At 40.7% G+C, this 14,853-nt stretch overlaps 1 protein-coding gene across 5 annotated transcripts in view; it reads left to right on the plus strand.

The window, feature by feature from the left end:
- Nucleotides 1–14,853, plus strand: part of ush2a (Usher syndrome 2A (autosomal recessive, mild)) — a 237,332-nt gene that overhangs the window by 55,796 nt on the left and 166,683 nt on the right. For all 5 annotated transcript variants that reach the window (XM_042395524.1, XM_042395835.1, XM_042395601.1 and 2 more), the window contains exons 13-24: nt 1,747–1,942; nt 2,540–2,670; nt 2,820–3,027; nt 6,312–6,595; nt 7,116–7,341; nt 7,563–7,700; nt 9,107–9,287; nt 12,159–12,322; nt 12,525–12,683; nt 12,800–13,028; nt 14,301–14,424; nt 14,631–14,778. In XM_042395524.1, the coding sequence (XP_042251458.1) occupies nt 1,747–1,942; nt 2,540–2,670; nt 2,820–3,027; nt 6,312–6,595; nt 7,116–7,341; nt 7,563–7,700; nt 9,107–9,287; nt 12,159–12,322; nt 12,525–12,683; nt 12,800–13,028; nt 14,301–14,424; nt 14,631–14,778 (2,188 nt within the window). The remainder of the gene's footprint in view (nt 1–1,746; nt 1,943–2,539; nt 2,671–2,819; nt 3,028–6,311; nt 6,596–7,115; nt 7,342–7,562; nt 7,701–9,106; nt 9,288–12,158; nt 12,323–12,524; nt 12,684–12,799; nt 13,029–14,300; nt 14,425–14,630; nt 14,779–14,853) is intronic.

Consider the following 14,853-nt stretch of genomic DNA (forward strand, 5'->3'; position numbering starts at 1 on the left):
GAGTTGGTCACTGTTATACTTGTATCGTGCATGTACGGGTGACGCTGTACTCATTCCTGCTGCTGGTTTCATTTGCAAAGAAGTGTAGCAATGTGCCCACAAAGGCAGTGAGGAAGAAGACTGCAAGCTGGCAAACATAGATGTTAGCTTTGCATTGAAATATGTTTTTTAAAAACAGCTTTGCAAATGTTTTATGAGAAAGGAATTGAATTCAACACATTTGTTAAACATCAAGGATATACATGTTGCATTTTGTTTAGAGTGTGTGTGTATGGGTCCCGGGCCCTGTGTTGTGTTGTAGCTACACACGGGGCCTTTTGTCTTCTCCACATACTAACATGGATTTTATGATCTCTCTTTCTTCTCCTGCTTCCATTCTGTCCCACATATCTTGCTTACACACTTGTGGATGGTCTTTTGTCCCTCCTGTTTTAGTCTGTAAAACACAAAGGTCTTTTCTTTTTCTCATTTCTGTTCACACCAGTTTCCTGCATTTTTCCCTTCCTCCTCTCCCTCACTAGTATACAGAATAAGAGCTCCCTCCAACCCCCATTTCCATCTACACTCTCCCCCTCCCTTCCCCCTCCTCTGTGTGTCATACATAATAGGCCCAGTGCAGGTCTGCATGTGTCACACATGGGAGGAACTCCTGTGTTTTTTAATACATTTTTAATCCCGCCATTTGATGCCCCCCTTGTCCACCATAATTTGTACTGACTGCTGAACAAAATCAAAGGGCTTGTACTTGCTGCTTCTCGCCTCTGCTGCTCTTTGCTACAGAAAAATGCATTTTTTATTTCGTTTTTTTCCCCCTTCTTCCTCCCCTACACACACCTTGGTATGTTTATTTTGACATGAAAGTGGGCCTGTGTGAGAGCGCTGGCTGTTGCAAGTCACTCCTCATTAGCGATCTGATTTCCCTATGCTGTGTGTGTGTGTGTGTGTGTGTGTGTGTGTGTGTGTGTGTGTGTGTGTGTGTGTGTGCATATTTGTGTGTAAATGTACTGCCTCCCTATTATATAGTAGAGAATACCTCTGTGTTTTCTATTCAGTTATGTGTATTATTCTTCTCTCTCTTTAGATTTTGATTTACATGGGCCACTGATTTTCTGTTTCCTCATCTCTCTCATTCTGTTTCTCTGCGTTTCACTGTGTCTGTCTCATTCTTTGTCTTTGTTATATAAAAGCAAGCATTTTTATATGTCATGGGACCGTTTTTCTATGCATACACATGCAGGCAGTCATTTTGAGTAAATGCACAGTTGATGTGACAATTTTTCATGCCATTGCTTAACACAAACCATTTTATTTTAGTTTATATTAATCCTAATCTTTTGTCAAGGGATGTTTTTGATTTTACAACACAAGGGTGTGATTCATTTCAATATTATGTTGTATTCTCTGTGGGGAAAGTGCTTTTGATTATTGTTTCAACTTGCTGTGTGTATGTGTGTGTGTGTCTGTGTGTGGGTCCTCACGTGTGTGTCCAGGTCTGCATCTATGTAAACTCGCATCCATGATTGCATTCATTCATTTTATAACTAGATCAGATTCTTTCAGAAAAAAATTGACACTACAGTAACCCGAAATGCTCAGATAGTAAGTTTTCTGCCAGCTGCTAAGTAGTTGTGTTGAATTCTAATAACAATTATGCCAACATATCCATACAGTATGTTAGATTGCAGTATGATTAGATAAATGTCTGTATGTCTGTATTTATATACTGTATGTAACTGTTTTCTACAGTGCCAGCATTGTATGCCGCTCTACAATGACAAACCATTCAGGCAAGGTAACCAGCTCCAGCCAATGAGCTGCCGACCTTGCCAGTGTCATGGCCACGCCCACTCCTGTCATTACGATGTTCGATCTGACGACCAACCAGACGAGCACTATCGAGGAGGAGGAGGCGTCTGTGACAACTGCATGCACAACACCACGGGTACGGTGTTAGCTATTTTAACAAGAATCGCTCAAATTAAGAGGCAACATTCAGTCAACAGAGAAAGAACTGGATAATTTAACTATCCTTTCATATTTTATAAGAATTACATTGATAAATAATGAAAAAAAATGCCTGCATTGTTTCAAGTTTGTTTGGTCAGCTGTGCAAAGAGGTTACAACTGTGAGAGTAAAATATAGGTAAAAATAGACAGTTTTACACAAGTCAGTATTATATAATGTAAAACTGGTTTAAGGAGTCCTTTAATCTTATTATTTTAGACCTTCTCAATACTGGCAAATGGAGTAAGAGGGCCATCGGTTGTTGTCCATTATGTAATTGATTAGAAGAGCTGGTGGTGGTAGTTGTAATTGTGAGGGTGATTATGTCTTGTCTCATGCTGCTTACGTATTGGCATATTGTGGCTGACAGTCATGTTTTTATTTCCAGCAAAAACACTTTCCCACCGGGACAAATAAGAGTAAAACCTGAACTTTTATATCATGAACATCTCTCTTCATTGCTCAGTGGTTTCTACTGATTCCCTGGACTTTTTATGCTCTCTGTCTCACCCTGCATCTCTCTCTCTCTAACAGGTAAAAACTGTGAGCTGTGTATAAGTGGGTTTTTCAGGCTGGAGGACTCTGATCCCACTTCAGTTTATGTGTGTCAGCCCTGTAACTGCCACACTGCTGGAACGGTCAACGGCAGCATCGAGTGTGCCCAGGTACACACCAACACATATAACAAATCGTTGATGAACAGTGAAACCACGTTCCCCCCACTGCCCTCACTTTTCCTCACCAACCTGTTTTCTTCCTTCCTTCCTTTCTCCTTTCTCTCCCTTTCATCTCCCTCCGTGTTTCTCACCTCCAGGTAGCAGGTCAGTGTAAGTGTAAAGCTGCAGTAACCGGTCGTCTTTGTTCAGACTGTTTACCTGGGTGGTATGGTCTTCAAGCCTCCAACCCAAAGGGCTGCATCCGCTGCAACTGCAGTGACATTGGCGTCATCAGCAGCTCAACAGTAGGAGTTCCAAGCTGCCATCAGGACACTGGACAGTGCCGGTGTAAACCCCATGTCACAGGTACGCAGACCACTGACACACCTCGGAGAAAACCTTGGAGGTTTTTAAAGTGGTCACCTTTGATATTCTTATCTTGTCTTTTTTTGATTGTGATTACATATTTGATGGTAAGTTACCGGTGCTGTAGTATTTTGCACTGCACTTTTCAAACGTGTGTCAGAGGAGTTATGTGGTTGCTTCTTCTTCTTTCCACCTGCTGGCACAGACCTTTACCAGGAGGCCTTAACACATATAAAGGTTCATGCAATCTTCCCAGAATCCCACCCAAACAAGCCCGGTGTCCTCATTATGGGTGAGGGTTCAATTAAGATAAGGAAAAGATAAAAGGATTTTTTAAAGGGGGTACTTTTAAAGAAATATCTGTAATCTGTTCAGACTTTTGTATTTTACCACCGCAGCATACCTCTTAGATGCGAAACGTCTTGTCTGTAAAATATCTTCTCTTACTAAATGTCCCCCAGTACTTTGTGATAACTTGAGCTTTTCATTAGAACTAGTTACTCTGTTTAATTGTCCAGTAATGGCGTCTTAATTAATACATAGACTCAGCTGCTCATTGGGGTGCACAAACAAGCAAAAGTGTATATACTGTGTGCACACACCAAAACAGGAATGTGTATATACACACACTCATAAACACACACACATTCATATCCCAAAGTGTTTTGCCAGCCAAAATAAACAGGCTTTTCTGCTGGCGGTGCTTCCAGCCGTTGTGCTTCTCTTTGTGATAAATGGTTTCACTCTCTCCCCTGTGTGTCTTTGAAGAGCACGCTCGTATGAAATGCAAAACCGGCCAACGCTCCTCAACTCAACGTATCATGGTTATTGCTAAGCCTTACTATCAAGGGCCCTCGGTTGTGTGTGTGAGTGCGGGCATGTGTATGCGAACTTGTTAATGTGTGTAAGAGTGTCTGTTTATGTATATGTAAAAGGGAGAGCGTCTGGATGTGACCATGTGTTCATGCACTTTTGTCTTTGCCTAGCTGTATCTATTGTATGTAAGAGTTTCTTCGCATGTGTGCATAAACATGTCTGTGTGTGTGTGTGCATGTGTGTGTGCATGCATGCCATCAAGGACTAAGCTGGTATTTAATTCTCTAATTCAATGCCAAGTTGATTAAAACAAACTGCTGCAGCCCCTTGTATTTTTCACACTCCTTCTTACAAGACCCACTTTCGTTTTTTTCTGTCCTTGTTTGTTTGCTTGCTCCCACAGGTATTTTTCAGAAATGAGATTTGATTATGGCAATTTATTACCGCCAAGCTGATACTTTGAGTAGAGCAATGGCAGGCACGCTTCAGAAGGACGGAATTGAAATGTGTGCACACAGACACACATGCAGACACACACGCACACTCATAACAAGGTGCCAGAGTGCAGTGTGTACATAATAGTGTTTGAAATGGTGATGCATGAGCCTGTTAACCAGCTGGCTACTGATAAAAGGGCTGGGCCATGTCCCGAAAAACACACACACACACACACACGCGCGCGCGCGCGCACGCATGTGCACACGCACACCCCAAGACAAAATTACCTCCTTTCTGTTCCATATTCTAAGACATTGAAATTCTCTAATTTGCTCACTTATTTATTGTCTTCTTACTTTTCTCTTTTCTTCCTCTCTTCGTTTCTTCTCTAATCTTTTGACTTCAAAAACACTTAGCCTACTGTTATTGTGCTTTTTGCAAAAAAAGGGATTCATTAATGCCAACTTGTTCGGCTCAGTGTCTAAAATGTTAAAAATATATATACTTTTCCATCAATGTTTATTATAATGGATGTGGGATTTTTTATAAATTGTATAGTTTTATTGAAAAAAAATTCACACAGAGTACAATATATCACAGTATTGTTAGGGTGTAAGCATCAGTCTGTCAGTCTGCATATTTACGACCAACACACTCAGATGTGCACACATACCTCGGCGCGCACATACACGCACATACACGTAGACACAAATCTTCACTGCCCCTGCACTACTATGAAATATGATCTATGGAGAGAAATACTCATATCTATAAAATCATTTAAGTGGGAAGACCAGGGGAAATGCCAAGTGTCTGGCACACACCGAGTAGGACAGACACGCACACACATTCGCGGACACACACACGCTCTAAGCACTAACACGGATGTACAGGTGTGCTCTCATGAATGTATGTGCACACACACACACTGATACCCACCCACCCACATATGAACACGGGCTCCCTCATAAACGGCTGTGGTGACCGCGTTGCCCCCAGGCATCCATTTAGGGACAGATTGCCTGTCATGGAATACGTATGGCATATTCAAATAAGCCCTGCTCGCTCACACTGCATATCATAGTTTAACTAGCCTTGTAGCCTAGCACTGCTGCCATAAAACCTCCTACAGTATGATCCATTTTGATGTTTGTTACCATTCAATAACTATTAACAGTATCAAAACAATCTAAGAAATTATGTGTCAGAATAAAATCCTGAACATAAGCAAACTAATTTTAATCTATATTTAAAATAGATAAATTAATGCATAAATGAAAAAAGAACAATAACTGAAATTGTTAATTGGTTCATTTCACAAACTTTACTGCCTTGTTACTTTTTGTCATTGAAATTATGGAGAAATTTTGAATATTTAATTATGGAAGGCCTTAAATGTTCACATTTAACTCTTTTATAAGAAGCTGCATTCTTAAGTTTTTTTTAATGCTCTGAGACTAAATCTTGTGAAACCTGTTTGAATGAAACATCAAATATTTTGGCTACAACCAGAAAAAAAAAAGGTTTTCTTTATGTGCTCATTAAAAGCTAAGCCCTGAGAAGTGCAAGGTTTTCTCCAGAAGTGACGAAAAGGAACTCACCTTTTCTCGTTTTTACACCAGATGGTAATTTAGTATTATTTTTATGTTCCCCTATCCATCTTTCCATCCTTCCATCTCCTCTTTTTCTTTCCCTCCATTCTTTTCTTGTAGTTGCTTAATTTATTTATTTTCTCGCTCAGTGAAATTAAGTGTTTGGCCTTAGGTGAGTGATCCATCATATATAGAGGGCCTGGCCCTAATGATGGCAGTTTTATACACTCACCCACCATTTCTCTCACTCTCTCTCACTCACTCACACATATGCACGCACGCGCACACACACACACACACACACATACATGATTAGAAACAGAGGCTAAACACTATTTTGTCAACAAGCAAGCATCATATTACTTTTTAAATTCTCTGTTTCATTTCTCTGAACAGGTTTTTAACGTTCTTTCCCTCTCTCTCATTCTTTCTTTCCAGGTGTTTCTTGTGACCGCTGTGAGTTTGGTTATTGGAACCTGTCCCACCCAGACGGCTGCATCCCATGTGACTGCGACCCCTTGGGTTCCCTCAGCCCGTACTGTGAGCCTGAGGGGGGGCAGTGTGAGTGTAAGCCCGGGGTTGGGGGGCAGCGCTGTGACTCATGTGGCAGTGGTTTGTATGGTTTAAGACTGGAGGGATCCTGTACTCCCTGCAACTGCTCACAAGAGGGGACAGTACCTGGGACAGACTGTGATCCTCACACAGGACAGTGTGTGTGTAAGGCAAGTTCAACTTCATGAGTTTTTGTTATTATGTCAAACATTGTGACTTTCCATAATGGCCATGTTCAACAATCAGAAAACCCCATCTCAGATTGGCCAAAGCAAAGACAACCTCTTCACACCAGATTGCAATGTCACTGGTGGCCACTAGCCAGTGAATTGCAGTTACATTCTGACAAGATATAAAATAGAAGATTAAGGGAAGGATGACTCATGTATATTTTTCATTTTTCAAACAACACAGAAACTTAAAATCAATATACAAAAGCTCTTGAACTTTTTTTTTTGGCATGGACTCAGTTAATTGACTGACCAGTTCGTCACCTTATTGGCCTCAGGCAATCATTGTTAAACATCAGTGTAACACTTTGGTAGTTGGAGTTAGTGCAATGTTAGCATAACACTTCATCCACTGTTCATCCAACACACAGAATCATCTTTCTTCACATCCACCAATCTTTTGTCCGCTGTCCCTCACTCTTTGTGACACTCCCATCATATCTCCTTCTTTCTTTTTTAGGAACATGTGGAAGGCCATCACTGTGACACTTGTCGTCATGGTTACCACACCCTAGAGCATCGAAACTCCCTGGGCTGTCTGCCATGTGTGTGTGACATCAGTGGCACTGTGCCAGGGGGTGTATGTGATATGTGGACCGGACAGTGCCCATGCAGAGATGGGGTGGAGGGAGCGCAGTGTACCAACTGTGCCCACAACTACTATAACAGGAGTTCAGACATCCACAGTAAGAAAACACAGAGCTGAAGACAAAATACATCCAAATTTAGCTCCAGTAGTTAAGATGAGTTTTTCACTAACAGATTAGATACTGTATATATCGTTCATGCAAGATTAATTTTCTAAAGACATATTTTGTTTCTGTTTTGTGAAACTACTGTGTTGTTGTGTAAGCAGTGACCGTTTGGGAGAAAAAGTCTCTTCTGATGTTGTTTTGTGTCCTATCAGAGGGGTTGTCCCAGGGCTGCGTACCATGTGTCTGTGACCCCAGAGGAACAGTGGCAGGGTCAGTCTGTGACAGCTCTACAGGGCAGTGCGTTTGTATACCAACACGCTATGGAAAGGACTGCAGTAGCTGTCGACCCGGTGAGTGTGTTATGAATAATGGATGACATATGGATCAACAAGAAATTTAAAGAGTGATTGGATAAATAAATAAAGTGGTTAGGTAACTGCCCAAAAGTTATTACCAGAAATAAAAAAAGATTTTGAAGAAAATGATGAAGAACAATGGATGATACTCCAACATTTTTGTATTTGTTCTTGGTGTATGTGTGTGTGTGTGTGTGTGTGTGTGTGTCTGGATTGGCTTGTGCCTTGTGCCAGATCTCCACTCAGTGATTGTCCTGTTGGTGCCAGGTCTTAACAACATCACCATAGAGGGGGAATATTGCATCTTCTCACTCATCTCACTTTGATTCTTTTGTGTACATTAGCTCATGAATTGTGTGCGTGTGTATTTGTGTTTAGTCTTATGGGACAAGCGGTAACAGATGTTGTATTGTGTCAGTAATGGAGAAGGACCAACAATATATTAAGATTTACTATAAACACAGTATGAATGGATGTATTGATGGCAGGATGTTAGACAGAAACAGAACACACAAGGTAAGATTTATTATCTCACAAATACCCCCAAAATCAAATAAAGCTAATATTCAGAATGTTTATGTGGTTACATACATGAACAATGTTTCCAACATGGTTTCATTATTGTTTTTCTTAATCTATATCTAAGTCCATTCCTTCAATCTCTGACATTGACCATCTTAATTTCCTCTACTGCCAATTCATGACACTGTATACATGTTATTCAGACATTTCTTTCCAAGTGGCTAAATAGAATATCTCATTTGTTTATTAGTTGCCAGGCTTTGAGAAAAATTAATCAAATTTGGAGCATGGAGTGCTTAATGTAACCTCACACACACTTATTGGCTTTGTTTTAAATTATATTACAAATAAATGGCATATTAGGAGGCAGATTAAATGGTTGCTTCAAAATTATACCAGATTGTGTTCAAAATCACTCATTTACTGAATAAGGATTTCTGTGTAGAACACTATAACACTATATAATCAGATGTTGACATTTGTCAAAAAACATATTTGACACTATTCAGGATATAGACTATGTATGATGGCTTGTTCACAGTTTTTTGCGATGTATAGACGGTACTTTTGAGCCTATTACATAAGATATAATTATTTTCACTAGAGAAGTATTGTATAGAAAACACTGGTACAAATAGTCGACCATACAGACATCAATGAATAATTTTGTATACAGACACATATAAATGATCTCAGAATTCATCATGGATTCAACATTTTAGAGATGTAGGAAGGCAATAGCAAAGAAGGAAAAGAACGAATCAAAGACGGAAGAAACTAAGAAATAAAAAATGCACATGAAGCAGATTAAAAAAAATAATAAAATGCTAGACAGTCAGATTCATAATTTTCCTTTTTTTATGTTTGTCTCTTTCCAGGCTTCTACCTTTCTACAGATCAGAGTATGTGTGTGGAGTGTGACTGCCATCCCATGGGAGCATCACAGCGTGGTTGTGAGAGCCAGAGTGGACAGTGTGCGTGTGCCCATCCCTCGGTGGGAGGGAGACGCTGTGACCAGTGTCGTGAGATGTTCTTCGGATTCAACCCCGGCCTGGGCAGGTAACTCCTGTAAACTCAGTCTCACACACACTCACACACACACACACACACACACACACAAACAGATAAAATCCATATCTGCTGGTCGTACATCCTGTAAAACTTTTTTTTTCCATTAATTGCACCACCTGTACATACACACATGCAGCTGCACATGGAAGCACACACATCAGCAGGTGGGGTCTCTGTGAAGACAGTTTACAGATAGATAGGCAGACATATGACTTACATGAGTTAAGAGCTGCTTTGACCTTTACCACTCATGTCTCTACCTGCAGGCTATCTTACACACACACACACACACACACACACACACAACTTTAAAGACACACACACAAATCTAACTGTACGTTGTTTCTTCCTATGCAATACCTGTGCACACACACATCCCTCTCAACAGTGTGTCATAGCAGATAGATGGTCCACAAACTGACTAGTGGTCCACTGTGTGTGTGTGTGTGTGTGTGTGTGTGTGTGTGTGTGTGTGTGTGTGTGTGTGTGTGTGTGTGTGTGTGTTAACTGACCTTGCCTGATTGCTGTGTTCTCCAGCGTTAAAACATTAAGGATGAGATCCGGCTGTGGCTGAGATCTCTTCACAGTAGAGAGAGATGGAACGATGGAGGGAGGGAGAGCAACAGAGTGATAGTTTAATAATAAACCCTGAGGAAGATCGATGTGCATCGATATGTGTTCATGTTGTTTTTATCATGTAACTAATATAATAAAGGCTTTTTAAGTTTTGTACCTTGACAAAGCAATGTGCCTTTGGGGAATTAATCCCCCCTTTTTGTAGCTTGCAACGAGAGTAAGAAAGTGATGCATTGGGAATGGAATAGTGTAATTAGCAAAAAAATAGGGGATGGGAAATGTCCTCACATGAGTATATAATAAGAGTAAAAAAGAAAGAAAAACAGTGTACATGGTATGAGGCACAGACAGTAATCATTTATACCAGTGTGATGAGTTTGTACCTGTTCCTTTCTTCTCCTTTTAATCTCCCATTTTCTCTCTTTGTGTGGAAGAATGACAAATAAAGTCTAAGGTTATTACTGCTGAATCCTTTTCGTGTGCCCAGAGTCGCTCCATAATAAGGATTTCTTCATCTAAATATCATCAAGTAATTTATCCTCCTCCTTCAATCAATAGGTTTTACACAAATTAATTCACACACACACACTCATCCACACACAATGTGAGCAGTTGGCTGTAGATGTGGTCCAGTGTCTCTATGTGTCTCTGTGGAAAACCAGAAAAATGCTGACTGCTGTTTCCTACTTCACAGGGAAATATGATAGTAATTCTGTCTGGAGGGATTAAATATTGGCATATACACATATTCAAGTACACACATACACATAATTTTACTGTAAAGGATTACATGTGTAATATTCTAATACTTTAAAACCTTAAGATTAACATGCAGTTTGTGTTAGTGGGACCTAAACATCTTTGAAAACAATTTCTAAATTATTACATGAAACAATATGACACTTTTTTGTTAATTTGGCCACACACCCTGCATCACCTAAAATTACTGTTGCTTGATACTCGTCATCTTTATTAGCATGTTATACCCCAATAAATACTCACAAAATTCTCCCTCTCTCTCTTTCACACACAAACTGTAGTTTGAGGCTGATGAAAAAAGAGAGAATGGGTGTGATGTTGGTGTTTTCTTTCTCCTTGGGAATGGAGTGAAGGTCGAGTCACTATGGCTTTCGTGTGTATTTGTACGCATGTGTTTTTGAGTGTGTGTGTGTGTGTGTGTGTGTGTGTGAGCACCAGTTGACAGGACAAATTTGTGGCTCGTTATGAGGCTGTGGCTTTTCACACAGCAATAAAGAAAGTGTAGCTGTGTGTGAGAAGGAGAGACAGAGCATGTGTGTAAAGTATGTGTAAGCGTCTGTGTGTGTGTGTGCGTGTGTGTGTTTGTGTGTGTGTGTGTGTGTGACAGTAATAGGGTTTAGACAGTTTCACTGTCTCTGACACTGTAGGGTGTGTAGGTGAGTGTGAGCCAAACATCTTCCAACAAACAGATTGTGGTGCACATGTAATCTATGTGTGTTTATGCGTGCGTGTGACTGCGTGTATGTGTGTGTGTGTAAAGGTGTGAGGTGGCTGGCCGGATGATCACCCACTGCCCAACCCCAGTGAGGGTAACACCACACTGGTGACCCAGACACATACACTGTCAGTCACACGCACACAGGCGCACGCACACACACACACACACTTTGACAACTCTGAGGGGGAATACAGTTTATGTGAAACTAGTTTCACAGCTAGAGGATGGTGGGTGGGATAGACGGTGGTGAGGGTCTCTCTCACAGTGTTAAGGTGAAGACCCAACACCTTTCAGACACACATACAGTACATATCCAGTCTTTCAGTCTTTTTAACAGAAGCCTGACATCCTGACAGAAGCAAAGCTTGTGCTTTCTCTGAATGTCACTGTGATTGCTTATTTAGTACAATACAGGTGCTGTTACTGTTATATGTTTTAGCATTATTTATTTGACTGGTCATCTCAATGCAGCAGCTCAGGAATTACCATTACTCTTGGTTGGTAGATAGCATTTACTATATTTTACTCTAACTATGTGCACTGTCCAACTACAGAAGCAAAAGCACATTTCAGTGACATCTGTGTTGTGATTAGCTTATTAAAACACTAAGAACCTTGAAGAAACACCATAGTTCACATAAAAAAGCTTAAGAATGTTTTTATATGTAAGTTGGCAGTAGAGTTTGTGTAAAAATGTCTCTAACATGGTTCTTGTAATGTTTTTATGTGTTTTGATGTTATTTTCAACCAGCTAGGTTGTAGCTATGAATTAAAACTGTGGATTTCTTCTTTCTTTGCTTGACCAGATGCCAGCCTTGTGAATGTGACCCAGTCGGCAGTGTCAATGGTTCATGTAATCCAGACTCAGGAGCGTGTGTGTGTAAGCTGCTAGTAACTGGAGACAAATGTGATGTATGTCAAGAAGGAGCAAGTCATTTGCACGCTGAGAACCACTATGGCTGCAGTAAAGGTCTGGTTTACACACTAACACAAACTCAATGTTGACTTAACCATCATCAATTCAGTATAACTATGTGCTGATGTAAAATGTAATTAATTCTGTGCAGTCTGATTTTAGGAGTCGTTCTGACTTTTTGTTGTCAGTTTTGATCCATTTATGAATCACTGTTTATCTCTTTCTATTTTAACCTTTTTTGTCTCTGTCTGTCCAGCGCCCTCTCAGCAACCTGCTCCAGTAGGTTTTGCTCTCAGTTATTCCTCCATTAATCTCTCTTGGCATCCGCCTGACTCTCCAAACTCCAACAAACTCAACTACACACTCATCAGGGACGGACAGTCAGTGCACAGCATCCAGAGTCACTATCCTTTCAGTAAGTACCACGCAGGTTTTCAAAACATTTCTGACTTTTTGAAATGCACATTGAACCCACATCCCTTGTTTCTTTTCACGTTATTCCTTCCACCATCCTTCTCTGTCTCTTTTAAGGCCATGAATCATTTGAGGACACCGGTTTGTTTCCCTACACCAACTACTCTTACTGGCTTATAACAGCTAATGTAGCCGGTGTGACAATAAGTGCATCTGCCTCATACCAGACCTTAGGAGCACCGCCCGAAGCAGACCAGCTCCATTTAAACCTTGTGGGACGACCAGGTCCAACTAGTGCTAGCTTTAACTGGAGCTCACCACGAAATGATACAGGCCCAGTGGAAAGGTAAGGGGGAAGGGGAAGGAGGGGATTTTATTGAGGATTTAGAAGCAGAGCGCCCAGGACCCCAGTCAGCAGGGATGCAGAGTTGGACTGTAAGTCAAACTCCAGTCACAAACTCCAATTTGTGGGTCTTCAAAATGAGAGATGATTTGCAGCTGCTCTGCCTACAGTATGTGTTGTGGTTTGAACTGAAGCTGACGAGCAATAGCATTGTAATGATCAACGAAAGTCATTTGTAGTTTCTGCAGTTTGTCGTTTACTGAATAACAATGTACCTGCATACTGGAGCAGGTCAAGGGCTGAACTAAGGACATGAGAATATAGTAAGATGCACGACACTTTATAGCTTGAGGGCACAGGGTAGAAGTAGTAAAAGAAGCCAACTATGATAAGTGACCTATTGAAGCCTTTCTTGGGTATACAAATTATTACAAAACACGCTGAATTTTGAATCCCTTCAAGCAAGATACAGTGAGATTACTAACAGTGATGCGACACTGAGGAGAAAGGGACTTAAAAAGCTTCAGTTAGGAGGAGCCCCTGATATAATAAATAAAGGAGAAAGGACAAGGGGATAGAGAGAGAACGGCAGATGTAGAAAGAATTCATGGGAAGGAATTGTGGATAGTGGAGGAAAGGGCTGGGAAATGTATACTTTGCTGGAAAGCTAGGAAGAATCAAAGGATGTGGAGTATGCAAAGTGGATGTGGAGTTAAGAAAGAGAAGGGCATGAGGAGGTGAGGGAAGGAAAAACATCTCATTTGCCTCAAAAGCTGTTTCCCTCAGGGTACAATAATAGAAATTTTAAATTTAGAATATAGAAAATTTGATGAAGGGAAAAAATATGGATACTGGAGTTAGGATTGTCCATAGATGGTATGCTAAGGTAGGCAGTAAGAATGGATAGAAATAAGGAGTAGACGTCGAATGCAAAGGATTAGTGAAGTAGGTAGAAGGTAAAAGGAGAAACATGGAAAGTATGTTTGCGTAAAACCAGCTGAGTTTGAGTCAAGATGGGTTTGTTTTTTTGCCTTTAACTGGTAGAAAATAGTTCAGAAGCAAAGATATGAGGAAGTGACATACAGCAGTAGTCTGGTGCCAGACTTCTGAATTGCTGGCTCCAATTCAAACCAGGGATGTTGCCCACTGTGACACCACTGCACTAGTTTTTAACTGAACCACATTATAAAACCATACTGGCCTATTAAAGAGGTAGTGAGAGTTGGAAAATTTATGAAAAAAATGAATTATCAAAGTTTTTTTTGTCTCCCACAGGTTTGTGTTATCCTCCACAGAGTCATCTAGCGGAGCAAAGCCTGTCATCCACTACACAGGCCTCTCTACAGAGACTGTGGCAAGTGGTCTAAAGCCCTTCACTCAATACACTGTCATACTGGAGGTAGGTGGGACAACTAGGCAGCCAGTGTTTTTAGTGCATGTGTACTTGTGCTAGTACTTGAAATTACTCTTATTACCAAGAAAAAGATACATTTCTTTAAAGGAATATAGCAAGCATGCTTTAGCCTGAGTTTCTCAATCAGTGCACATTTTCCAGCATTTAGGACCAACAAAATGAAAATGACAAAATCCTAACCCTCTCTACAGGCATGTTCCTCTGGAGGTTGCACTTCTACCCTTCCCTTGTCTCTTCTGACAGCCTCTGCTCCTCCACAAAACCAACCCCCACCTAAGGTCACTGCTACTGGACCGCATGCACTGCATGTTTCATGGGAGCCTCCCAGTCAGCCAAATGGTAGGATACCAAACATTCACAGCCATATTGTTCATTTTGTGTAACATGTAGGACTGAAAACTGAAAAACATGCAC

The sequence above is a fragment of the Thunnus maccoyii genome, chromosome 1, assembly GCF_910596095.1.
Source record: "Thunnus maccoyii chromosome 1, fThuMac1.1, whole genome shotgun sequence".
Classification (NCBI taxonomy): domain Eukaryota; kingdom Metazoa; phylum Chordata; class Actinopteri; order Scombriformes; family Scombridae; genus Thunnus; species Thunnus maccoyii.